General features: G+C 48.2%; 1 protein-coding gene across 8 annotated transcripts in view; it reads left to right on the forward strand.

The window, feature by feature from the left end:
* Positions 1-27,306, forward strand: part of LOC147092789 (NACHT, LRR and PYD domains-containing protein 3-like) — a 100,340-nt gene that overhangs the window by 47,006 nt on the left and 26,028 nt on the right. For all 8 annotated transcript variants that reach the window (XM_085976031.1, XM_085976030.1, XM_085976032.1 and 5 more), the window contains 2 exons: positions 471-642; positions 744-809. In XM_085976031.1, the coding sequence (XP_085832157.1) occupies positions 471-642; positions 744-809 (238 nt within the window). The remainder of the gene's footprint in view (positions 1-470; positions 643-743; positions 810-27,306) is intronic.

Here is a 27,306-nt window from a genome sequence, read left to right on the forward strand (position 1 = left end):
GGGGAGATTGAGGTGTGGAGATTAAATACATGAAGTACAGTCCCTGGTGGGGTGGGGTCTACATGGTCTTAGCAGGAGCAACAGTTCTGGGTAAAATGGCCTCACATATTCCTATGGAAAGGCGAGTTTATCCCACCGTTTCAGTAAATCCCTGCAGGAATCATTGAGATTTCATGGACCTCAGAGTATCGGTACTTCCTGAGAAGGAGTAAAATTCTTGTGTATGAGTATTTATAACCTGCTGCGCAATATTCTGCTCAACAGCGTCATTCGTCCATGTCAAACAGACTGGCGAAGTTAGTGTCAAAAGATTAACCAATCAGTAACTAATATTCACTTCAATTAAATTAATTACCGTGGTCCTGCTGTTGAACGGAATCAAAAGTATCGAATTCAATAAACATGCTGAGTATGGGGTGAAATTGATCTTTCACTCTGCTCCTCAATATATTCATTATTATTCTCTACAGAAAGTCTTTGAGCTCGCGGAGAAGGGAAACCGGGCGGACAGTTCCAAACTTCTCCTAAATCTGGTGATGGAGAAAGGCTCTCGGGCCCGAAGGACAATGTGGGAATCCTTTGTGAAAATGCGCCATGGGGTACCAAAGTTGGACAAAATACTGAAAGAAATACAGGAACCTGGTACGGTAAAATCACACTGAATTCAACTTCACATCTAAAATTACATATTTACTAAAGTAGTGCACAGATTTGCTTTCATGAAAACTAATGTATTTACACAGGTTTCGTTCGATTTAATGACATGAAAGCCACAGAATGTTTATCCGAAGTTCCCACTCAGCTGAAAGGTAGGTGATGGGGTGAAGGTTTCAAACAGATTATTTCCGTTCTGATTATCAGGGGCTTTAACTTTGACCGTTGGTTTTTTGAGATGTCTAGAATCTGGGGGTGAAACGTTCAAGAGCTAGGGAAACAGAATTCAACTTCATTTTCACTTGTCACTGATACTGAAATGTGCAATTGAAATGTGTGGGATGAAGTTACAATTCAAACTAGGCTTGGGATTATCTGTAAATTTGCAGATGTTGTCATTACTCCAGTAATTTATCCAGCTGTTCATGTGACTGGCCTTTGCTGCCAGTGCACGTCACTGACCGGGATAAAACATCAAACTCCCAGTGGTCATTCAGTCTAATATAGCGATTAATCAGCAGAGAAAATGAATTGATTGGGGCTTCCCTGGATGACTCAATGGATGATGTACCAGTGAGTGTAGCGCTTAGCCATAGGCTTAGATATTCAGTCGCACACCGCCCGTTTTTCAGCTGCTGTCGGACTCCTGCGGCCAATATGGTGGACAGGAAGTGTACGCACATTTCCAGCCTGAAGTGCGGATCGGGCTTCACTGTGATGTCGGGAGTGCACGTCAGTGTAATTTAAGAGTGGATATGTTATTTAAATGAGGGTCCAGTGCTTCCTGTGGATCTTTGCCCGCTTTTGGTATGCCGCACCATCTCGCCCCACGTGCTGAATCCGCCCAGCAACACCTGGCACAAACCGGCAAGAAGGAGCCCTGACCAGCGCTATTGAAAGGGATCATGGGGAATTTACAGTTTAGTAACTGACTTGTCATTTCAGGCAGCTGCTTAGCTTCTGGGTGTTTCTTGCTGTGTTGTATCATTCTGGAAAGTTTGCTTTGTCTAAACAGAGTAAGATGCTGCTGATCTTGCACTGATGTCGGCTGTCTCATAGATAGTTTGGCTGTAATCGTGGGTGCTGTCTCAGGACTGCCTTCGGGACTGTAGGAGGAGAAGGAGCAGTGAGGAATACAGCAGGAGCAGCGAGGAACACAGCAGAGAACAAGAACAGCTGACACAGGAGAGGCTCTCCGCAGAAGGCCGTGCCCACAGCGGGTATTCAGGGAGCATCTCTCCTACATTAAAGGGAACCTGGAAATGTACTTGAGGGAAAAGGAATAGAATGATAGGGTGAGATGGTGCGGTGGGATGAGGTTCATGTGGAGCATAAACACCGGCACAGACCTATTCGGCTTAATTGCTTGTTTCAGTGCTATAGATTCAATGGTAACTCTATGTACCGTCACTGAGGCGCCTTCACTTCACCAAGGGGGCTGTCATCGAGCTATGTCACCTGCTGCAGACGCAAGTCCAGCAAGCACAGCACTGCCTGCGGCCATCAAAGTCACTGTTGCCCTTAACTTCAAAACCATGGGCACCTTTCAGGCTGCAGCAGTTGACACCAGTGATCTATCAGGGTTAGCTGTTCATTGCTGTATCAGGGAGGTCACTGAGGCGCTCTACCAGGATGATCACCTATATGTTTTCCATATGGAGAGAGCGAAGTAGGATAAGAGAGCACTTGGCTGAGTCCACATGACAGGCTTTCCCAGGGTGCAAGGTACCATAGACAACTGCTACCTTGCATTGACTGCTCCCCATCACCAACCTGGCATGTTGATCAATCGTAGGGGAGTCCACTCCCTCAACGCATAGTTGGTTAGTGACCACAGGCAGCACGTCATACTGTTCCCATTATCCTGGGAGCAGTTATGACTCTTTCATCCCGCGCCAGTCCTCTGTAAAACCTTTATTCAAGCCAGGCCCACAAGTTTCAGGCTGGTGCTTGTCGATAATGACCAGTCCCTCTAGTCGGGGCTCGCTACTGTCAGGGACCCAAGCACAGCTGCAGATCCGGCCTACCATGACAGTCATGCTGTCGTGAGAAACCTCACAGACCAAACAATCCAGCACTACTACTTCCCTAAGCTAATATTCAGATTTGTGGTCATCTGCTGCATTTTGCAAATCATTGCCATCATGAGGAGCAACGAGAAGTACTCCAGAAACAAGTGGAGCACGAAGAGCGGAAGGAGGAGAGGCATCGATCACTGCCCCGAGCTGAGTCAGCTCTCGGAGATCAGTTCATCGAAAAGCGCTTCTTCTAAATCATCACTCCCATTCCCAATACACCAAATGTCCCACAACCCTTGTCACCGTGCTTACTACCACCATCCTGTGGCCTTCCTTCAGTCCAGCCTAATGGGTGCAGCACTCGCTGCACTACAAAGATCAACACCAACACCAAATTCAGTACAATAAACACTTTCATCAAACAATGCAAGTGCATCTCAATGTAATAGTTAACATAAATCATTAAGAATCAACCTTGTGCCAGCTCTTTGGCCGGAATTTTGATGGCGCTCAGAGTACGAGTTTGGAGGCGGGTCCGCGGTCAAAGGCACAAAGATTGACAGCGGGTCGGTATCCCGCTGTAAACCCGCCTCCTTGTCAGTTTCCCGAGTGTCGGATCAGTCATCCCCGAGCAGACCCGACACCAAGCAGCGGGTCGGCCAATTTAAATACTTAAAAGCTTGTTAAAAGGTAGTTAAGCATCATTTTCCCATGTACTTACCATTTGACCAGGTTTTTACCGAGGTTCCCGGAGAGCGGGTATCACGTCTGGTAAGTATGTCGTGTTCTCTGACTCTCCATTGCTGAGTAGGTGACAGATGTCAAAGTGGTATAAGACCTACCATTTTACAGCTGTTCATTTCACAAAACTAGAAGCTGGAGCCTTCTTGATTTGGAACCCACTTTTGCGCTTTATGCAGATAAGAAGTGTTTGGAGTAAATGCTCTACCCACTGTCACCTCCCTTGGAGCAACCTCTCTCACCATTAACAGATCACTTCCGTCATCTCAACTTCAGCTGCCGTCTATTCCAGCAGCATCGGTACCTTTGGAAAAAATCTCACCTTGGTCCTCAGAATCCCACCACGATCAGCCCCAACACCAGCAGCACCAACAACAACATCAACCTGCTCCGCAATAACCCGATGCTGCACAGGACACAGGGCTTTAGCACCCGAGCACATTGCTGCCAGGGATGGCCTCACCATGGCCAGATTTACTACACTTAACACTGTACACCATGGCTACCACATGATGCGCCAGGCTGGCACTACCATACACCAGCACCATTAAATGTCTCTACAATGCCCAAACCATTCCATTCACACTCAGCATTGTGGGGGATACCATTATGTCCCACTTCACTGCAATTCACTAAGCCAATTCCAAATGTGCACACAATTTTGTCCACGAAAGCAATGTGTTGAAAATAAAGATTTCAGTAGTTCACAGCACATCAACACAAACTTCACCTGAATATTGGCGAAAGCACCCAAGTGGCTAACCTTCTGTGTTCTTATTTGGTATGCTTGCAGTAGGTTGAGGGTGAGTGTGAGGGGTGGCTAGTGAGATGTAGATAGAGAGGGATGGGTGGAGGTGCAAGCTAAGTTGGTGTGAGTAAGGATTAGCAGGAGTAGGGTAGGCAGATGGAAGAAACATAGAAGATAGGAGCAGGAGTAGGCCATTCGGCCCCTCGAGCCTGCTCCACCATTCAATGAGATCATGGCTGATCATCCAAATTCAGTACCCGGTCCCTGCTTTCTCCCCATACCCCTTGATCCCTTTAGCCTTTAGAAATATATCCAACTCCTTCTTGAATATATTTAATGTATTGGCCTCTACTGCCTTCTGTGGTAGAGAATTCCGCAGGTTCACCACTCTCTGGGTGAAGAAATTCCTCCTCATTTCTGTCCTAAATGGCCTACCCCTTATCCTTAGACTGTGACCCCTGGTTCTGGACTCCCTGACCATCGGGAACATCCTTCCTGCATCTAGTCTGTCCAGACCTGTCAGAATTTTATAAGTTTCAATGAGACCCCCTCTCATTCTTCTAAACTCCAGCGAGTACAAGCCCAATTGTCCCAATCTCTCCTCATATGTCATTCCTACCATCCCAGGTATCAGCCTGGTGAATCTTCGCTGAACTCCTTCCATGGCAAGAACATCCTTCCTCAGATAAGGCGACCAAAACTGCACACAATACTCAAGATGTGGTCTCACCAAGGCCCTGTACAACTGCATATGGGGATGTGATGAGTGGCACAGCAGGATGAAGTTGAGTGTGCGTTGCAGTAACTTTTTGTGATATACTGAGATCATTGAAAGGTTTCTGCCACTGCAGCCTGGTCCTCCTGACGACATCCCTGCATGTGCCCCACTGTGCAATATGCAACCAGGCTGCATTGGTGTCCTGGGGAGGGGTCTTCCGTCCATTGGAAGAGAAGAGAACCTCCCTCTGTGCTGTGACACCCTCCATAAGCATATGGAGGGAGTTATGAGAGAGCCTGGGTGCAGTTGTGCTCCTCTGTGCAGAGGTTGTCAGTGTTTGCAGCACCTAAATGCTGTAGAACACTGGCAGCACAAATGCCAAAATCAATATGGACATGGGCCCTTTACAGGATCCGGCTGATGACACGTCACCAAATGACGTCATCAGACCTGCTTCCGTTTTCTTGGCCTGGAACCACGTAGGGCAGAGCTTAACAAGCCCTGTTAGCTGAAAATTCTTCTCGGACGGTCCGGCACCAAGCTCGCTTGCACTTAGCCCGCCTCTGGAGGCGAAATCGTGGCCTTTGTGTCTGTATTGCGTGCTTGTTTCCCTACCCAAGTGCCCCTATGAGGTATTTCCCCATTGGCTACAGCTTATGAGCTGGAACGCTGCTGAATGACCATTGTGGTCACTTCAGATAGCTGTGATGGGTGACCTCGAGCAGCTCTGTGCCTAGAATGGCCGGCTGCAGACTGTAGCATCTTGACATGGGCCCAGGTTGCTGTGTGGCACTAACAGCAGCACTGGTTGCTGGGGGGAGAAGACATGCTGTCCCCCTGAGAGAGGACAGCAGTTGCCTCTCCCATGGAGCCAAGGCCATCCTCCTGCAACTGTCCCTCAGCACTCCTAGCAGCAATGTGAGATGCCATGGAAGATGCCAGCAGAAGCTCCATCATGGTGGGCGCCACTGGTGTGCTGATGGAACTGATCACTCGGCCCATATTGTACAGAGTGGGCTCCATGCCTACGCAAAGCCTTGACACAAGTTGGAGCTCACTGGCAGGCTGCCCAGTGCACCGAGCATTTCCTGATATATGTCCATCGGCTTTCTTCAGTAGGCGAGCCACTCGAAGTCAGTGTCTGAGTCCACTGCAGCAAAGCTAGAATGTGATCTCGCCCTCCAGTGAGCACGTGCCCAATCCTCCATCCCGATCTCCTGCATATTCACCATGTGATTACCCCTTATCTAGCCTAGCCTCTCAAGTACATGTGCTGCCAGTATCTGAGCTGCTCCTTGCGATGGTTAGCTCGAGTAATGTTACATCTCCAGGAAGACTGGACTCCTGTTCTTCTACTGGCAGAAGGATGTCAACCTCTTCAGCAGCTGAACTGAAAGAGACAGCCAATTGTTATATTTTAGATTAAAGTTGGAACAGAGAGAGACGTTTCTGGTGAAAGCATCTGGAGTTTGTCGTGCACAGTGTCAGGGTGAAATAGAAGTAAGAAGCGAAAAATAGGAAAAGGTGAGAAAACCTGCAACGTTTCCTCCAGTGATGCCAGTCACCACGGACATGGCTCTGTCCCTGCCGGTGATGGTCAGTACATATTCTCGGCGATGGGAGTGTGTGCAGACAGGCGCGGCTTCATCTGGTGACAGTTTCCTGTCTCAAGTCCACTTGAACTTCTGCAAGAAAGAAGGGAATGTCTTCGTAACATTCTTGTGAGGTGTTTGAAAATGCACACATGGTAGAAAAGCTGGTATGCAGCGTGTGAGATGTTAGATTTGGGGTGTGTGACTTTGAGAGGAAGGATATATAGTGAAGTGTGGTGCAGTGTTTGTAGGGGGCTGTAGGGAAGTAGGTAGGGGAGTATTACGAGTGTAGTGAGTAGTGAGACTGGAGATGGGGAAGGTGTTATCAGATTAAGAAAGTGGTGTTCTTACCTTGACGACTCCAATGGGGTCATTACGGAACTGCAGCCATGTCCTGGGAGCTAAGTCTCCAGCGCTGCTAAAATTATTCAGGGAGGTTTATAAAATTATGACGGGCCTAGATATTGCAGATATGAAGCACCTGTTTCACTAGAAGAGAGTTCAGTAACCAGGGGGCAGAGATTTATAGCAATTGGTAGAAGGATTAGAGGGGAATTAAGTACTTTTTCACCCAGAGGGTGCTGGGGGTCTGGAACTCAGAACCTGAAAGGGTAGTAGAGGCAGAAACCCACATTGCATTAAAAAAGCTCTTGGATGTGCACTTGACGTGCCATGAACTGCAAGGCTACGGACCAAGAGCTGGAAAGTGGGATTAGGCTGGATAGCTCTTTATCGACCAGCACAGGGACGATGAGCCGAATGGCCTACTTCTGTGCCGTAAACTTCTATGACTTGCTCGGCCGCCTCTTCCCACTGTTGATGGAGTTGATGACTGGAGGGTTTCTTGCCCACTAGGGGACAGAGTATGTCACTCCCCTTGTCCACTGTCCCTACCAGGGCCTCTAGTGCATTAAGGGTACAATCTAAGAACATAAGAAATGGGAACAGGAGTAGGCCATTTGGTCCTTTGAGCCTGTTTTGCCATTCAGTAAGATCATGGCTGATTTCTACCTCATCTCCACTTTCCTGCACTATCCCCCCCCATCCCTTGATTCCCTTAATCCAAAAATCTACCAATCCCTGTCGTGAATTTACTCAACGACTGACTCTCAACAGTCTTCCAGGGTAGAGAATTCCGAAGCTTCACTACCCTGAGTGAAGACATTTCTCCTCATCTCACTCCTATATAAGAACATAAGAAATAGGAGCAGGAGTAGGCCATTCAGCCCTTCAAGCCTGCTCTGCCATTCAATGAGATCATGGCTGATCATCTGCCTTAACTCCATTCACCGGCCCTATCGCCATATCCCTTGATGCCCTTACTAGTCAGAAATCTATCGACTTCTGTTTTGAATATACCCAAGGACTGAGCCTCTACAGCCATCTGGGGTAAAGAATTCCAAAGATTCACCACCCTCTGTTGAAGAAATGTCTTCTCATCTCTGTCCTGAATGGCCTACCCTTTATCCTGAGGCTGTGGCCCCTGGTTCTAGACTCCCCAGCCAAGGGAAACATTCTCCCAGCATCCAGACTATCAAGCCCTGTAATAACTTTGTATGCTTCAATGAGAGCCCCTCTCATTCTTCTGAATTCAAGAGAATACAGGCCTAGTTTACTCGATCTCTTCTCATATGAAATTCCTGCCATCCCAGGAATCAATCTCGTGAACCTTTGTTGCACTCCCTCTATGGCAAGTATATCCTTCCTTAGATAAGGAGATCAAAATTGTACACCGTACTCCAGGTGTGGTCTCACCAAGGCCCTATATAATTGGAATAAGACTTCTTTACTCTTGTACTCAAATCCTCTTGTAATGAATGCCAGCATACCATTTGTCTTCCTAATGGCTTGTTGCACCTGCACATTCACTTTCAGTGACTCATGTACAAGGACACCTAGGTTCCTTTTAGCATCTGCAGTCCCCAATCTTTCACCATTTAGGAAATATTCTGCATTTCTGTTTTGTCTACCAAAGTGGATAACTTCACATTTTTCCACATTATATTCCATCTGCCATGTTCTCGCCCACTCATTGAGCCAGTCGAGAGCCTGTTGAAGCCGCTTCACATCCTCTTCAAAACTAACACTGCCACCTAGCTTTGTGTCATCAGCAAATTTGGAAATGTTGCATTTAATCCCCTCATTGATTGATATAGATTGTGAATAGCTGGGGCCCAAGCACCGATCCTTGTGGTACCCCACTAGTCACAGCCTGCCATCCTGAAAAAGACAGACTGTTTGTTTTCTGTCTGTTATACAATTCTCAATACATGCTAGTATATTACCCCCAATTCCATGTGCCCTAATTTTGTTCACCAACCTCTTGTGTGGGACCTTATCGAAGGCCTTCTGAAAATCTAAATACACCAAATCTACCGGTTCCCCTTTGTTTACTCCATTAGTTACATCCTCAAAGAACTCCAATAAGTTTGACAAACAGGATTTCCCTTTCATAAATCCATGTTGACTGTGCCCAATCTTACTATTAGTTTCTAAGTGCCCAGTTATTGCATCCTTTATAATAGATTCCAGCATTTTCCCAACTACTGACGTGAGGCTAACAGATCTGCAGTTCCCCGTTTTCTCTCTCCCTCCTTTCTTAAATAGCGGGGTTACATTTGCTTTCCTGCAATCTGCAGGAACCGTTCCAGAATCTTTCGAATTTTGAAAGATGACAACCAATGCATCCACTATCCCAATGGCCACCTCTTTCAAAACCCTAGGATGTAGGTCATCCGGCCCTTGGGATTTATCGACTTTTAGTCCCATTAATTTTGCTAGTACTGTTTTTTTTACTACTAATAATTTCTTTAAGTTCCTCATTCTTGTCACACCCTTGGTTTTTTCGTATTTCTGGGAGGTTTTTTGTCTTCCTCAGTGAAGAGAGAAACAAAGTATTTATTTAATTTCTCTGCCATTTCCTCATTCCCCATTATACATTCTCCTGTCTGTGACTACATTTACCTTCGCCAGGCTTTTCCTTTGCACATACCTATAGAAGCTTTTACAATCCATGTTTATATTTTTCGCTAGTTTGTGCTCATATTCCATTTTCTCTTTCTTTATCAATTTCTTGGTCCCCCTTTGCTGGCTTCTAAAAGGATCCCAATCCTCCGGCTGACCGCTTTTTCTGGCAACTTTGAGCTTCCTCCTTTGACTTAATACCAGCTTTAAATTATTTTGTTAGCCATTGTTGGATCACTTTTCTTTTTGGGTTTTTATGAACTAGAGGAATATATGTTTGTTGCAAATGGCCAACCCCTTATTCTGAGACTGTGCCCCCTGGTTCTAGACTGCCCAGCCAGGGGGAAAATCCTCCCGGCATCTACCCTGTCGAGCTCTGTAAGAATTTTGTACGTTTCAATGAGATCATCTCTCATTCTTCTAAACTCTAGAGAATATAGGCCTAGTCTACTTAATCTCTCCTCATAGGAAAGTCCTCCCATCCCAGGAGCAGTCTGGTGAACCTTCGGTGCTCTCCCTCTATGGCAAGTATATCCTTCGTTAGTTGAGGAGACCAAAAGTGTACACAATTCTCCTGGTGTGGTCTCACCAGGGCCCTGTATAGTTGCAGCAAGACGTCTTTACTCTTATACTCAAAACCTCTTGGTAATAAAGACGAACATATAATTTGCTTTCCTAATTGCTTGTTACTATCTGTAGCTCTAGCAGCCATTTGACCAATTCACAATTGTCTCCCTATTGTCTGTATGCAGAGAGCACGTTTACAAGGTGTTGGTGTTGGTTACCTTTTAAGTTGCGTCAGGGATGCCCGATATCTAGCACCCACTCCTGGACAAAGGAAAGCACAGGTGCATAGCCAGTGAATAGTACGGGTAACGCTAACTGCACCACTGGCTCATTACAATCAGAACAAATAATACCTGCTGCCTGAGTCAACGCTAAGAGGCATGTACAGTGCACCCTCCGTCACTGCACTCCCGTTTTCAGGCCTAATCAAAATCTAGGCCATGCAGTCTATGTGCAACACTACTCAAACATTGTTAGTATTTTCTGAAACAAAATTACAGCAGGAAGATTCTGAGAAGCAGAATAAATCCACTTGACCCAAACAATTCTGTCTCTGTATTACTCTTCTTAGGCAGTCCATCGGAACGGAGGCTGACTTGCTTCCACGTTAAAAATCAGTTCTCGGGTGACTGATCCGAGTCCAATGCGGGACCTACAGTCTATGTCACAGGTGGGGCAGACGATGGTTGAAGGGGCGGGTGGGTGAGGTGCTTGGATTGACTTGCACTTGGCTTGCGCTTGCTCCCAGCGAACAGACCCGAGGTGTTCGGCGCCTTCCCGGATGCTTCTCCTCCACTTTGTGCGGTCTTGGGCCAGGGATTCCCAGGTGTCAGTGAGGATGTTGCACTTTTTCAAGGAGGCTTTGAGAGTGTCCTTGAAGCGTTTCCTCTGCCCACCTGGGGCTCTCTTTCCATGTAGGAGCTCCGACTAGAGCGCTTGTTTTGGCAGTCTCGTATCGGGCATGCGGACGATGTGGCCTGTCCACCGGAGCTGATCGAGCGTGGTCAAAGCTTCGATGCTGGGGATGTTGGCCTGAGCGAGAACACTGACGTTGGTGCACCTATCCTGCCAATGGATTTGCAGAATTTTGCGGAGGCAGCGTTGGTGGTACCTGCCCAGTGCTTTGAGGTGCCTGCTGTACATGGTCCATGTCTCTGAGGCATACAGCAGGGTGGGTATCACTGCTGCTCTGTAGACCATCAGCTTAGTGCCGTGTGCCGTGTTTAAGGTCCTGGTCTTCAAACACTCTCTTCCTCAGGCGACCGAAGGCTGCACTGGCACACTGAGGACGGTGTTGGACTCAACAGTGAAGATCTCACCTGCCCATCTGTTCAGTGTCTGCACAAACTCATCTAATTGTCTCTCGGTCCCATTTACATTGCCCCAAATGCCCGTCCCTGGTAACTTGATCCCCTATTCTATTAACCTTTCAGTGAAATAATTGAAACTCAATTCCATCTTAATCCTTACCTCCTAATTGGAACTTTCTGTTAGTACCTGATTCTCTTCTCAGTGAGCCTGTTCCTGCAGCAGTGTTGTTAATTCCATTAAAAATCAGACAACTTCAATTACAAGACCCTGATGTCGTTTCAGTAAATGAAACTAATCCCATTTCCTCGAGCTTTCCTCATCTAAAATTCCTGATACCCTTAATCATCTTTCTTAATTCCATTCCATTCCTAGTCTATTAAATAGAAAAATAGCAGGGCAGCTAGGTCCTGTGGAGTGCTCATCCTGTGCCATGTGGGATGTCCTGGACACTTCACGCAGCCTGGATGACCACGTGTGCAGGAAGGGTCACCAGCTACGCCAGATCAAGATCCGTGTTTCAGAGATTGAGCAGCAGCTGGAGTCACTGCGGTGCATCCGCGAGGCTCAGAGTTATGTGGATGGCACATTTCTGGAGGTTGTCACCCCACAGCTTAAGAGTGTGCAGGCAGAGAGGGAATGGGTGACCGCCAGACAGAAGAGGAGAACCAAGCAGGTAATGAAGGAGTCGCCAGAGTGCATCTCTCTCCAACCAGTATTCTGTTCTGCGTACGGGTGAGTGCGATGGTTCCTCTGCGGCGAGCATCCAGATTCAGGTCGACGGCACCACAGGTGGTTCAGCTGCTCGGGGTGGGAGGGAGGAAAAAGAGCGGCAGAGCAATAGTGGTAGGGGATTTGATAGTTAGGGGAGCAGACAGGCGTTTCTGCGGCCGTAGAAGTGACTCCAGGATGGTATGTTGCGTCCCTGGTGCCGGGATCAAGGATGTCCGTGAGCGGCTGCAGGACACTCTGAGCGAGGAAGGTGAACAGCCAGAGGTCGTTGTCCATATCGGTACCAACAACATAGGCAGAAAGAGGGATGATGTCCTGCAGGCAGAGTTTAGGGAACTAGGAGAGAGATTAAACGCGGGACCTCAAAGGTAGTAATCTCTGGATTACTCCTGGTGTCACAGGCTAGTGAGTACAGGAATAGGAGGGTAGAACAGATGAATGCGTGGCTGGAAAGATGGTGCAGGAGGGAGGGCTTTAGATTCCTGAGGCATTGGGAGCGTTTCTGGGGAAGATGGGACCTGTACAAGCTGGACGGATTAAATTTCATGGGCACCAGCATAAGGGAGTAGAAAAGAGGAATAATGTGCATGAAGGAGTGAGTGTGTTGCATAGTACTAGTGAAGAAAGTAGTACTGGAGGCGGCAGTAAAACCATATTAGATATGAGCAGACCAAGAAAGACTACAAAAAATACAAAAATGTGTTTAGAATGCATGAACATAACCGCACAAAGTGTGATGAATAAGGTTGGTGAGCTACAAGCACAATTAGCCATCCGGCAATATGATGTTCTGTCAATAATGGAAACGTGGCATAAAAACGGTGAGGACTGGGCACTTACTATTCAAGGGTACATAAAAGATAGGGAAGGAAAAAAGGGTGGCAGTGCTGATTAAGGAAGACATTGTAGTGTTGGAAAGGGAGGATGTTCTTGAGGGTTCAAGGACAGAATCCATTTGGTTAAAGTTGAGTAAAAAGGGTATGATCACGCTATTGGGGGTTTTACATAGGCCTCCAAATAGTGAGAGAGAGGTAGAGGAGATTATCTGCAGAACATCGCAGAAATATGCAAGAGCTATAGAGTGGTGATATTGGGGGACTTTAATTACCCAAATATCGATTGGGATAATGCTAGGGTAAACGGAAAGGAGTGGAAGGAATTTCTGAAATATTTTCATCAGAAATTCCTTGACCAGTATGTTTTTGGCCCAACTAGGGAGGAGGCATTGCTGGATCTGTTGCTGGGGAATGAGGTGGGCCAGGTCGACCAAGTGTCTGTGGGAGAGCAATTGGGTACGAGTGATCATCGTATCATATGTTTTAGATTAGCAATGGAGAGGAGCAAGGAACAGTCTGGGGTGGAACTTATAAACTGCAATAGGGCTACCTTCAATGGGATGTGAAAGGATCTAGCTAGAGTAAAATGGAATCAAAGACTGACAGGAAAACCTGTAACGGAACAATGGGTGATGTTTAAGGAGGAGATGTTCCAAGTACAGGCTAGGTACATTCCAAGAAGAGGGAAGCGTAAAGAAACCAAAGCAAGGGCTTCTTGGATGGCAAGGGAGGTAGAGAAGATGACGAAACCAAAAAAGAGGTTGTATGGCGCATGTCAGGTGAATTCTTCAAGGGAGAACCAGACCAAATGCAATAACTTGAGAGGGGAGGTGAAGATGAAAGTAAGATTGGTAAAGGGAGAATATGAAAGTAGAACGGTGGATAACATAAAACAGAACCCAAAAATCCTCTACCGTTGTAGGAGTGCTTGAACTCCTGACGAAAGTACTGAGACTGAAACTAGCAGTTAACCAAACGTGGTTTAATGCACTAGTAAAAGTTACAAACAAAAACGCCGGAGAAACTCTATACAGGTCTGTACACCAACTGGTTCCACAAGGACTGAGGGGTAATGCCTCTCCCCTCTGACGTCATCACGTTTCCCGCCGTTGGGAACGTCACGTGACCTGCGTGATGACGTCATCGCGCTGGAACGCCATTTTACCGAACCCGCGCTGTTTATACAGAGCAAACACTTAAATTCAATTCAATTCAATTTTATTTGTCATATATGCAGCAGACGTGTTTACTGCACAATGAAATGTTGATTTTTACGAGTCCTCCCAACATTGGAATAAATATGGCATAACAATGATAAAAATACTAATAGAAAGACAGTAATAATAAATAAAACAACAGCGATAAATAATAATAAATTAATCGTTCATGAGTCTTATGGCCTGGGGGTAGAAGCTGTTTCGAAACCTGTTGGTACGAGACCGTATGCTTCGGTATCTCTTACCGGACGGGAGCAGGGCGAAGAGGTTGTGGCTGGGGTGACTCGAGTCTTTAATGATTCTCAGGGCCTTCCCCCGGCACACCTCGGGGTAGATATCCTACACAGCAGGTAGTTTAATTCCTACAGTGTGTTGTGCAGCTTTCACTACCATCTGTAGAGCCTTGCGGTCTGTGGCGGTGCTGTTGCCATACCAGGTAGTGATGCAGCCGGACAGGATACTCTCGATGGTGCACCGGTAGAAGTTGGTGAGAATCTGGGGGGCCATTCCAAATTTCTTCAGTCTCCTGAGGAAGAACAGGCGTTGGCATGCCTTCTTGGTTACGACGTCGATGTGATGGGACCACGTTAAGTCCTCCGTAATGAATACACCCAGGAATTTGAAGCTGCTGACCCTCTCCACCTCAGCCCCTTCGATGTAGATTGGGGTGTGTCCCTCCCCCTGCTGCTTCCTGTAATCCACGATCATCTCCTTTGTTTTGCTGATGTTGAGGGAGAGGTTGTTGTACTTGCACTATTCTCCTAGGGCTCTTACCTCCTCCCTGTAGCCTGTCTCGTCGCCATCTGTGATCAGGCCTACAACGGTCGTGTCATCAGCAAACTTGATGATGGAGTTGAAGTTGTGCGTGGCCACGCAATCGTGAGTAAACAGGGAGTACAGAAGGGGGCTGAGCACACAACCCTGGGGAGCTCCCGTGTTCAGGATCAGTGTGGAGGAGGTGTTTCTGCCTATTTTCACCACCTGGGGTCTTCCCGTCAGGAAGTCCAGGATCCAGTTGCATAGGGAGGTGTTAAGTCCTAGCTCACTGAGCTTGTTGACAAGCTTGGAGGGGATAATGGTATTGAATGCTGAACTATAATCAATGAACAACATTCTCACATAGGTGTTCCTCTTATCCAGGTGTGATAAGGCAGTGTGCAGTACAGTGGCAATGGCATCATCCCTAGATCTGTTTGGGCGGTAGGCAAATTGGAGTGGGTCCAGTGTGTCAGGTAGTAACGAGTTGATGTGGGTTTTGACCAGCCTTTCAAAGCACTTCATGATGACAGAAGTGAGTGCTATGGGGCGGTAGTCGTTTAAACAGGTTACTTTTGTTTTTTTGGGGACTGGAATAACCGATGTCATCTTGAAGCGGGTGGGGACTACAGACTGGTACAGTGAACGGTTGAATATATCCGTAAACACGACTGCCAGCTGGTCAGCGCATGCTCTCAGGACACGCCCAGGGATTCCATCTGGACCGGGTGCTTTGTGGGTGTTCACTCTCTTAAAGGTCTTGCTCACGTCAGCCACGGAGATTGAGAAGACCCGGTCGTCCTGAGCCGCGGGCGCCCTTGTAACAGGCCAGTTGTTGTTGGCCTCAAACCGGGCGTAAAAAGTGTTAAGCTCATCCGGGAGAGAGGCATTGCTGGGCATGACACAGTTGGGTTTCCCTTTGTAGTCCGTAATAGATTGTAGTTCACTCCACATCCTTCGCGAATCTGAGCTATGATCGTGTGACTCCACTTTGTCTGTGTATTGTCTTTTTGTATTTTTGATGGTTTTTCTGAGGTCGTACCTTGATTTCTTGTACTCATCCATGTCCCCAGAGTTGAATGCGATGGCCCGTGCTTTTAGCATAGCACGGATATTGCCATTTACCCATGGTTTCTGGTTGGGAAATGTTCGTACAACAATCCTCAGAACAACGTCGTCTATGCACTTGTTTATGAAACTAATGACTGAATCTGTATATGTGTTGATGTCATTGTCCGAGGCATTCCGGAACATATCCCAGTCAGTGGAATCAAAACAGTCTTGTAACATAGCGTCTGGTTGATCCGACCAGCGTTGTAGAGATCTCATCACAGGCTTTTCCTGTTTCAGTTTCTGCCTATAGGTGGGTAGCAGCAGGATGGAGTCGTGATCTGATTTGCCGAAGGGAGGGCGGGGGAGGGCCTTGTATCCATCCCGGAATGGAGTGTAAATGTGATCTAGTGTGTTCTTGGCTCGCGTTGGGCAGGTGATATGCTAATGGTATTTAGGCAGTACTTTCTTCAGATTGGCTTTGTTGAAATCGCCAGCCACAATGAATGCAGCCTCTGGATGGGAAGTTTCAAGCCTGCTAATGATCCCATACAGCTCGTTTAGTACCCTATTTGCATTGGCCTGTGGTGGAATATACACCGCTGTAATGATCACGGATGAGAACTCTCTCGGGAGGTAGAAGGGTCGGCCTTTGATCATCAGGTGTTCAAGATCGGGTGAACAAGAAGATGTAAGTAGTTCCACGTCGGAACACCAAGAATTGTTGATCATAAAGCATACTCCACCCCCTCTATTCTTCCCCGAGTCCTTTTGTTCGGTCTAGCCGGTGAATGTTGAATCTCTCTGGTTGAATGGCCGAAGCTGGTGTCGATGGATCAAGCCAAGTCTCAGTAAAAATCAAGACATTGCAGTTCTTAATGTCTCGCTGGAAGGTGAGCCTCCCTCTGAGTTCGTCCAGCTTATTGCCCAGTGACTGCACATTCGCCAGGAGAATACTCGGAAGAGGGGGGTGGTGTTCACGTCGCCTCAGCTTCACTAATGCACCTGCTCGTCTGCCCCGCTTGCGCCGTCGTCGCTTCCTGATCACAGGAATGAAGTCAGGTAAGCAGGTGGGAGGGTAGATGGTAGTAGCAGCAGAATCCCAGTTCGAAAAATCGGGGGTAGGTCCTATATCTCCGGACGATCTTATGTCCAGAAGTGATTGACGGTCGTAGCGGATAAGTGAAGAAACAGTACTTACAAAATTGTTTAATAATAACAAAATAATAAATAAAGTGGAAAGTTGTGGACAAGCTCGTAAAACAGCAGCTACCCTCATAAACCATACAGGTCGGTTAAACAGTAGAATAATAAAAAAAACAACTAAATTACTAATACTAAAACTAGAGTGCTAAATACTAAACAGTAGAATACTAAAAACTAACAGTACGATATATTAAAATACAATATTAAATACAAATAAATAAATTAAATAAAGCATTAAAATACCAGTTAGGGAGGAGCTCGTAAAACAGCAGCCATACAGGTCGGCGCTGATGTCATAAAGGTAACAAGCCCCTGTTAATGGCAATTATATACATTACTGCAAGAGTCTCTTGGTGGCTTTGCCACATACGCCCCCCCAGAATTGTCTTTAATAAGGAAAATCAATTGCAGAGGAGGTCGGACAAGCCTGTTTGAACGACTCCTAAATTCCCGGAGAGGAAAACGCTGAGCAGCTGGTGAGCTGGAGGGGATAGTGGCCTGGTCAGGTGCGGCAGCAGCCGGCGGTTGACCCCTACGCGGTGGCTGAGCGGGCTCGACTGGCTGTTCAAGGTCCAAGTGTGCAGGCTTGAGGCGATCGACGGAGATGTGGTCCGGCCTGCCCCCGAGGTCGACCAAAAAAGTCTTAGCCCCTGTCTGTAAAACCCGGAAAGGACCCGTATACGGAGGCTGGAGCGGGCTGCGATGGGCGTCTTGACGTACGAACACGAATTTAGCCTTCATCAACTCCACTGGAATGTGGGAGGCAGGAAAACCGTGTTGCGACGTCGGAACTGGCCAGGAGCACTGGGCCGCTTCCCGGTGGGCTTCCCGCTGAGTGGCTGCGGACCACGGCTGTGTAGGGGACGGCAGGAATTTGCCTGGTACCCGGAGCGGCTGGCCGTAAACCATTTCCGCGGCTGAAGCCTGCAGGTCCTCCTTTGGCGCCGTGCGCAACCCCAGCATAACCCAAGGCAGTTTATCGACCCATGCCGCGTCCGGGAGGCTGGCCTTGAGCGACACCTTCAATGAACGATGAAAACGCTCACACCGCCCATTCGCCTGCGGGTGGTAGGCCGTGGTGCGATGGAGTTTGGTGCCTAAGGCTGAGGCCACCGCGTTCCAAAGCTCAGATGAGAATTGTGGACCGCGCTTGGACGAAATATCCATCGGAACCTCAAAGCGTGCTACCCATGACGAGATAAAGGCTCGAGCGACATCTGCAGAGGTGGTAGACGTCAGGGGAACCACCTCTGACCATCTCGTGGTGCGCTCTACCATCGTCAGAAGGTGTGTGAAACCCCGCGATGGCGGGAGTGGCCCCACAAGGTCGACGTGGACGGGGTCGAACCGACGTTCCGGTACCTCGAAGGTGGCCAAGGGGGCCCTGACGTGTCGTTGTACTTTTGCTCGTTGACAAACCACACATGTGTTCGCCCAGTCGTGGATGTCCTTGCGCATCCCTTTCCAGACGAATTTGGATGCTAGCAACTTCTGTGATGCCCTCACACCAGGATGCAAAAGTCCGTGTATGGTGTCGAAAACTTTCCGACGCCAGGTGGATGGAAGAATCGGACGGGGGGGTCTCCCAAGGAGACGTCACAGAGTAAAGTGGTGCCCGCCGAATGGAACGGCACATCCTTCGGTTGAAGGCTGGCAGAGTCAGAACGAAAGGCTTGAGTGTCCGGGTCAGCAGCTTGGTCGGCCGCCATTCTCGCATAATCGATCCCCAACTGCACGGCTTGGACGGTGGCGTGGGAAAGGCAATCCGTTACCACGTTGTCCTTGCCGGCCACGTGCCGGATGTCGGTGGTAAATTCAGAAATAAATGTAAGCTGTCGCTGCTGTCGAGCCGACCACGGTTCGGCAGTCTTGGCCATCGCGAATGTCAGCGGTTTGTGGTCGACAAACGCAATGAAGTGGCGCCCTTCGAGCAGAAAATGAAAATGGCGAATGGCCAAAAACAACGCCAACAGCTCCCTGTCAAAGGTACTGTACTGGCGTTCGTGCCGTCGCAGCTGGCGGCTAAAAAATGCCAGTGGTTGCCACATGCCGTCGACCCATTGCTCTTGGACGGCCCCTATGGCGTAGTCCGACGCGTCAGTCGTGAGAGCGATGGTGGCCCCTGGCAGGGGGTGTGCCAACATTGTCGCATTCGCGAGGGTGGTCTTCGTGTCCCCGAAAGCGCGGTCCATTTCCGGCGTCCAAACTACGGGCTCCTTTCCCGGCTTCCCTCTGAGGGCCTTGTAGAGCAGCCGCATGAGCTGTGCAGCCCTGGGAACAAAACGATGGTAAACATTCACCATACCCAGGAACTCCTGGAGTGCCTTCACGGACTGCGGCCGCGGGAATGCGGCGATCACCTCCACCTTAGCCCGAAGCGGCATTACCTCCTCTGAAGTGATGCGGTGGCCTAAGAAGTCGATTTGCTGCAGGCCGAACTGACATTTGGCCGGGTTGACAATGAGGCCGTGCTGCTGAAGGCGACGACAGAGAATGCGCAGATGCTTGAGATGGTCCTCCTTTGTGGCGCTGGCGATCAGTATGTCATCCAGATAGACGAACAAAAATTTGAGATCCTGCAGCACCGAATCCATTAGGCGTTGGAATGCCTGCGCCGCGTTTTTAAGTCCGAAAGGCATGCGGAGGAATGCAAACAGGCCAAAAGGGGTGATGACCGCTGTCTTTTGGACGTCCTGGGGATGCACCGGTACCCACGGACGAGGTCGACCTTGGAGAAGATCGAATTTCCCGCCAAATGTGCGGAGAAATCCTGTATGTGCGGTATGGGGTACCGGTCGGGGGTCGTGACATCATTGAGGTGGCGGTAGTCGCTGCAGTGCCGCCATCCACCCCCGGGCTTAGTGACGATGTGGAGAGGCGAGGACCGGCGAATAAGCCCCAACTTTTCCATGGCGGCGCACTCCGCTTTAGCCGCCGTGAGCTTGCTGGGCTCTAGCGGCCGTGACCTGTTGTAGACGGGAGAGCTCGTCATCATTATATGGTGCTCCACCCTATGTTTGGCAGTCGAAGCTGAGAAGGTGGGCTTAGTCAGCTCTGGAAAGTCCCCGAGGAGGCGGGAGAAAACGTCGGGGGGGTGGCCGAGCGCAGGAGACCGAGTGCGGTGCGACCGTGCCATGCGCACAGGGAATACAGTCGAACATGGCGGCGTGAACGAGCCGACGATTTTTTAAATCAACCAACGCATAAAAAGCTGGCGCCTAGGAGTGCCTGTGAAATTTTGGCGGTGATGAAGTGCCATGTAAAGCGTTGGCCACTGAAGCAGACCTGGACCCGCCGTGTCCCGCAAGTACGAATCGCACCCCTGTTGGCAGCTTGGAGGGGAGAACCACGCCTGCCGGACCAAAGGAGGAGGACTGACGCGGGAAGGATGCTGCACTGCGCCCCTGTGTCACACAAAAAACGACGGCCCGAGATGGAGTCGGTTAAATAAAGTAGTTTCCCGGAATCGCTGATTGCCACCGTGGCCGCGGGGCACGCCCCGCAGTCGGTGTTCTTGACGCGCAGTTGCTTGTTCGGTGTTTTGGGCACGAAACTGCAAGGTGGACGGCAGCTTCTGGCCTTCACGCCAAACCGAGCGTGGTAATAACAGAAACCGGTTGTTGGAGGCGTCAAGGCAGGGCCCTTTGGGGCGGGGCAACTCATGACGGCGCAGTATTTTTGTCGGACCGTGTATATTTTATCCACTTCTTCAGCGAGCGCTATGCAATTCCCGACGTCCGATCTGGTGAGGGCCGCCTGCACCTGTTCGGGCAATTGACTGAGGAACAGTTCGCGGAACAGGAAACATTGCGGTTCAGACCCCAGGAGTGTGAGCATCTGGCTCATCAACTCCGAAGGTTTGGAGTCTCCTAACCTGGGCAGCGTGAGTAGGCGCCGTGCGCGCTCTGCCTTCGTAAAGCCGAATACCTGCATTAGCTGTGCCTTAATGGCGACATACTTGTCGGTGGCCGGGGGGTCCTCCAGTAGGCTGATGATCCTCGACGCTGTCGAGTGCGGAGACCATGTAAAGATAACGGGTCTGATCCTGCACGACGTTGCGGAGCTCGAACTGCGCCTCCGCTTGTACGAACCAGGAGGCCGCCTGTTGTTCACAAAATTGGGGGAGCTTCAAAGCCACTGCGTTGGCTTCCAAAATAGCCCTGCGTTCCATTTCCGCCTCGAAGAACGTCCGCGAGGATTAGGGGTCACCAATGTAGGAGTGCTTGAACTCCTAATGAAAGTACTGAGACTGAAACTAGCAGTTAACCAAATGTGGTTTAATTACAAACAAAAACGCAGGAGAAACTCTATACAGGTCTGTACACCAACTGGTTGATATACCTATCAATTCGTCCAATGAAAAGCGACGAGTTAGGAAAGTAACTATAGGTTTTTATTGACTAAATAACAGAGCCCACCCTCATGGGTGATCGGATCCAGCAAGGAGGAATACCAGCCAGTCGACTACCTTTATACCTGGGCAGGTAGGTGGAGCCATGGGCGGAGTCAGTGATGGCCAGCCCAGGTATAACAGTGTGACAAGAGGCGACCTCGTATAGTGATACAACAGTGAGAACAGTGATAACAATATAACAGTGATAACTATAGTGTAACGATAGTGAACGATAAAAGTGGTTTACCACATTCACCCCTTCTTTAGATTTGAGTCCGGCGGGGTGAAGTGTACTACCAGTTCTGGTATGTCAGTCTGTCCGGAGGCCTCGTAAGCCTCTCCGATCGTCGCAGCGGCGGTGTTGCATTATCCGGTGTTAATGCTGGTGTCTGCGTGGTCGGCGAAGGCTCGTGGGGTTCCGGCATGCCGTCTACCTGGGCTGGAATTGGGGGGGTGGTGGGGGGGGTAAAGGTGGTGTCTCCGGAGTGCCCGAGGGTGCGAGGTCTCGTAAGGAGACAGTATCCTCCCGCCCGTCTGGTTAAGCCACGTAGGCGTACTGGGGGTTGGCGTGCAGGAGGTTCACCATCTCGACCAGGGGGTCCGTTTTATGGGCCCTCACGTGTTTTCGCAGCAGGACGGGCCCCGGAGAGGTCAGCCAGGTTGGTAGAGTGGTTCCCGTAGTCGACTTCCTGGGGAAAACAAACATTCGTTCATGGGGGGTGGCGTTAACGGCAGTGCAAAGTAGTGACCGGATGGAATGCAGCGCTGTCGGGAGGACTTCCTGCCAGCGGGAGGTTGGGAGGCCCTTAGACTTTAAGGCTAAGATGACGGCCTTCCAGACAGTCGCGTTCTCTCTTTCCACCTGGCCGTTCCCTCGGGGGTTGTAGCTGGTGGTCCTGCTTGCTGCAATACCTCTCGCTAGTAGGAACTGGCGGAGTTCCTCGCTCATGAAGGAGGAGCCCCGGTCACTATGTATATAGTTCGGGAACCCGAACAAGGCGAAGAGTTCGTTCAGGCATTTAATGACCGTGGTACTGGTCATGTCTGGGCAGGGGAAGGCAAAGGGGAAACGGGAGTACTCATCAACGATGTTGAGGAAGTACACATTACGGTCGGATGACGGTAGGGGCCCCTTAAAGTCGATGCTCAGGCGCTCGAAGGGGCGGGTGGCCTTGATCAGGCTTGCTTTGTCCGGCCTATAGAAGTGCGGTTTGCACTCGGCACAGGTCTGGCAGTTCCTGGTCATGGTCCTGACCTCCTCGATGGAGTAGGTCAGGTTGCGGGCCTTAATGAAATGGTAAAGTCTGGTGACCCCGGGGTGGCAGAGGTCGTTGTGGAGGGTCTGAAGTCTATCAATATGCGCGCTGGCGCATGTAATTCGTGAAAGAGCATCGGGGGGTTCGTTCAGCTTACCTGGCCGGTACAAGATCTCATAATCATAGGTGGATAGCTCGATTCTCCACCTCCAAGATCTTGTCATTCTTGATTTTGCCCCTCAGCTTGTTATTAAACATGAAAGCGACCGAATGCTGGTCGGTGAGGAGGGTAAATCGTTTGCCTGCCAGGTAATGCCTCCAGCGTCGTACCGCCTCCACGATCGCCTGGGCTTCCTTCTCGACCGACGAGTGCCGGATCTCAGGGCCCTGTAGGGTCCTTGAGAAGAAGGCCACCGGCCTCCCCTCCTGGTTAAGGGTAGCGGCTAGGGCGAAGTCGGATGCATCGCTCTCCACTTGGAAGGGGATGGACTCATCCACTGCGTGCATTGTGGCCTTGGCTATGTCTCCCTTAATGAGGGAGAAGGCCACGCACGCCTCCTCCGTGAGGGGGAAGGATGTGGACTTCATGAGGGGTCTGGCTTTGTCCGCATAATTGGGCACCCATTGGGCATAGTAGGCGAAGAGTCCCAGGGTTCTCTTAAGTGCCTTAGGACAGTGGGGGAGGGTGTAGAAGTGCCTTACTTCTTAGCTCTGGGTAATGACTCAATACACACTTGGATTCGTCAGACGGACAGGCCTTTTATTTTCCTTTTCTTGCAAGGGGAATCAGCACCTCCACTCAAGGGGTGAGGCTACTATTCCAATGATACAGTGTAAACGTTCTATATTTATACAGTGTAACAAACAAGTTTGATTGAAATCCCTTTGTTCCTCTATCAGGATACATTTTAGATTAATCATCAGGTAGAAATAACATATTGACAGAAGGATCCTGGACACATAAGTCAACCGTTAATCTATAACAGGGCATGAATCGTGTAACCGGAGGTCCTCTTTAATCATATATAAGGGAGGCAAGCTTTGCTTTCGGTCACAAGTTATCAGGTCATTGGTACCATTAGGTGGGCAGGCATCTGTTCTTGGCTGTAGTTCGAGTACGTGCAATAGCTCTAGTTACACATCGACACTTGCCCAGTGTCAAGTCTGAAAACTTTTACCCAGCAAACACTTGAAATTAACCCCTTATATCATGTAGATTTCCTCATTCCCCCCTTTTTGTCCTTTCTAAGGACAATCTATCTCGCTAAGTTTAAGAAACTCTACATCAAAGGTCTCACCCTTAATATCCTCATATTCAGACATCATTGGTACTGGAGGAGTTGACGCTAATAAGGAAAGGACTTTTGTACACAATAATTTTAAACAACCAATCAATAAACTAATTAAAATTATTATCATCACAATTGCGATAAAAGCTTCCAAAATTTGCTTTCCCAATGCTCCTCCCCATCCTGAAATCCAATCCCACATTGACCATGGTTCAGGTTGACGTAGTTTCTCTACGGCCTTCTTTATGTGGTTTACCAGATTGGTGATATTTTCTGAGCTATCTGGGATATAGGTGCAACATTCGGTTTTTATGATTGCACATGTGCCCCCTTCTTTTGCCAACAAATAGTCCAGAGCCATGCGGTTTTGTAAGGCAACAGTGCGCAAAGCCACCATTTCTGCGTTTACATCACTAAGAGCATCTGCAGTATCATTGGCTATTTGTTCCAACACTGCTGCCATATTTATAGATTCTCTTGTTAACTTCCCTGTTCCATACCAGGGAAATGCTATAGCAAAGAACCTTTCAGTTTCTGTAATGGCTCGTTTTGCTCGTGTCCCAGGGTGGCTATCCAAAGATGAAATGTGATGTATATAAGGCACTACATATCCCAAATAACATGACCCAGTCCAATTTTGTGGTAACCAGGGGTATGCTCTATGCCCACAGATGAAATAGGTGTTATTATAGGCTTCAAATTTGTTCCATATCTGGTGCATCATTCCTATTCCGTGTTCTCCTTTCCAGATTTTTTTACTAGTCAAATTTTGTACTGTGGACAGGTTCCACCATCCCCAATAGGGCCATTCGACTGCACCCGGTGGTTTAGTAGTAGTTTTAGTCAAAGTGTAGTTACATTTGCACTCACTCCATCTATCTTCTTCTACTACCTTATCCTGCCTAATCCTAAGACTCAGGGGTTGATACGGGGGTACCTGCATAGTGTGATCCTGAAGCTGAACCTTCATAGTCTCGTTATAGCATATAATATAAAAGAAATCACTGTTTAAAAGTACACATTCTTCTATGCATGGTTTGCCCTTCAGGGGATCTGATAAGTCAATATGGCAGTTTCAATTATCGTTAACAAAGGGAACAGTCTTATTAGAGTCCAAATCCAGTTCATCTTGGCAGTGTATCATCTTCAACTGATGCCTTCTTACAATGGGACGCATGTATCCATGTTGGTCGCTCCTTTACTTTTACAGCGGTGTTTGTGGTCAGGAGTACTTGGAAGGGTCCCTCAAATCTGGGTTGAAGGCCATTCTTTCACTTGAAGATTTTTAAAAGAAATCACTGTTTAAGACGTTATCTCCTGGCTCGAAAGTATGGCACTTTCCTTCAGCGGGATCGACCTGGGCTTCCTTCACCTGTTGATGGAAACTAGAAATGCATTTGGTTAGTGCAATGCAATAACTCAACATATCTTCCTCCATTTTATGAATGTCCATTTATTTAGCTGTTAAAGGTGCCGAAAAGGGCAATCTCTGTGGTCTTCCCATGACGATCTCGTAAGGCGACAATCCTGTAGTTCTGTTGGTAGCAGACCGCATTATCATTAAAGCTATGGGCAACAAATCAACCCATTTAAGTCCAGTTTCTTTACACAGTTTTGCAAGCTTGTTTTTCAGCATCCCGTTATATCTTTCCACTAGTCCAGCCGACTGTGGATGATAACTGCAATGGAGGTGCTGGTTAATCTGTAAGGCTTTGCATAGTTCCTTAATCACTGTTCCTGTAAAATGGGACCCATTGTCACTTGACAGTTTTGCTGGTATCCCAAAGCGAGGCACAATGTCCTTCAATAAACATTTAGCAACAGTGGTGGCGTCACTCTTTCTACAAGGAAACGCTTCAATCCATCTTGAAAACATATCAACAATAACTAATACATATTTAAAGCTTATACACACAGGTAGTTCAATAAAATCCATTTGCAAGTGTACAAAAGGACCCATGGGGTTTGGATGGGATGCGGGCTGTACCTTCTTTATTTTTTTTTTCCTGCATTCATGGTCTGGCAGATAATACAATTTTCACATATTTGTTTTGCCAACTTTTGAGATTCCTGGTGCATACCAGGTCTTGAGGATATAGTCCGCCATCCCCCTTTTGCCCGCATGGGTGAATTTATGAACACATCGGGCAATTGGTGATAGTAATGATTTGGGTGCCACCATGCGGCCGTCATGATGAACCCATAAGCCGTCAGTGTTTTTTTAAAACAATGATTAACAACCCATTCCTTTACTTCATCAGAACTGGCCCTATCTTGATGGGTCAGCACATCATCTAAGGACGGGGGCTGCGGTATCTCTGGCTTTTCCCTAACAGGGAAGGCTGAAACTTGTCGTTCAGTACTTGATATAGCTACTGACTTAGCAGCGCTATCTGCAGCAGCGTTTCCAAGCGCAACCTTGTCCAAATGCCCCGTGTGCGCTTGGCACTTAATAATTACAATCTGTTTACGTCTCTGAATAGCTTGTAAAAGATTTTTCACTTCTTGTGCATTTTTAATCTGGGTTCCCGAGGAAGTCAGGTAACCGCGAATTTTCCAAATTTGTCATGCTCATGTATTCATTGTCTACAATAGCCAGTCATTCCTAGAAAATGCTTCATTTCTCTTTTAGTTTTTGGCAACGATGTGTTGCAAACAACCTTTATTCTATCCGGCGTTAACTCCCTGTTTTAACAATGATTCCATCACTGGCTCAATTCCTTTTTCTGCTTTCTCTGACAATGGATACTGTGACCTTTTGGGTAATGGTGCAGCTGGATTAATTGTAACTTTATAGGGCTGTGCAGTCTAATAGTTAGGAGGTATTTTAAATTTAAAAACGGCTGATAATCTTGTCCTGTTTTGTCATAGCAGGCCGTGCAGTGCAATTTTGAATGCCATTTCCCTAGTTTCAGGGATTCCTGGTATTGTTTTATGGAGCTTGTAACGAATCCCCACGCTCCTAACAGACTGACAAGTTTGGGACTCAAACTTGGGTCGGCAATTTCCCATGCGTAAAGAACAGGGTGTTTTATTTCTGTTACTGGGTACGCATATGCCTTATCTACTTGGATTTCTACCGTTACTCCTGATGGGGAGCAAATGATTGTAGCATTCATTTTGCACAGCAAGTCTCTTCCACATAAATTCATAGAGACATCTCCTGATAACAGAAAGGAGTGTTCTTCCTCAAATTCTTCTACTTTTACTGTGAGGGGAGTCGATTGATTCAAGCATTGTAGTATTCCAGCCAATCCAGCT

The sequence above is a fragment of the Somniosus microcephalus genome, unplaced genomic scaffold (assembly GCF_052327205.1).
Source record: "Somniosus microcephalus isolate GS21.2 unplaced genomic scaffold, FLI_Smic_1.0 unresolved_chr2, whole genome shotgun sequence".
Taxonomy (NCBI): domain Eukaryota; kingdom Metazoa; phylum Chordata; class Chondrichthyes; order Squaliformes; family Somniosidae; genus Somniosus; species Somniosus microcephalus.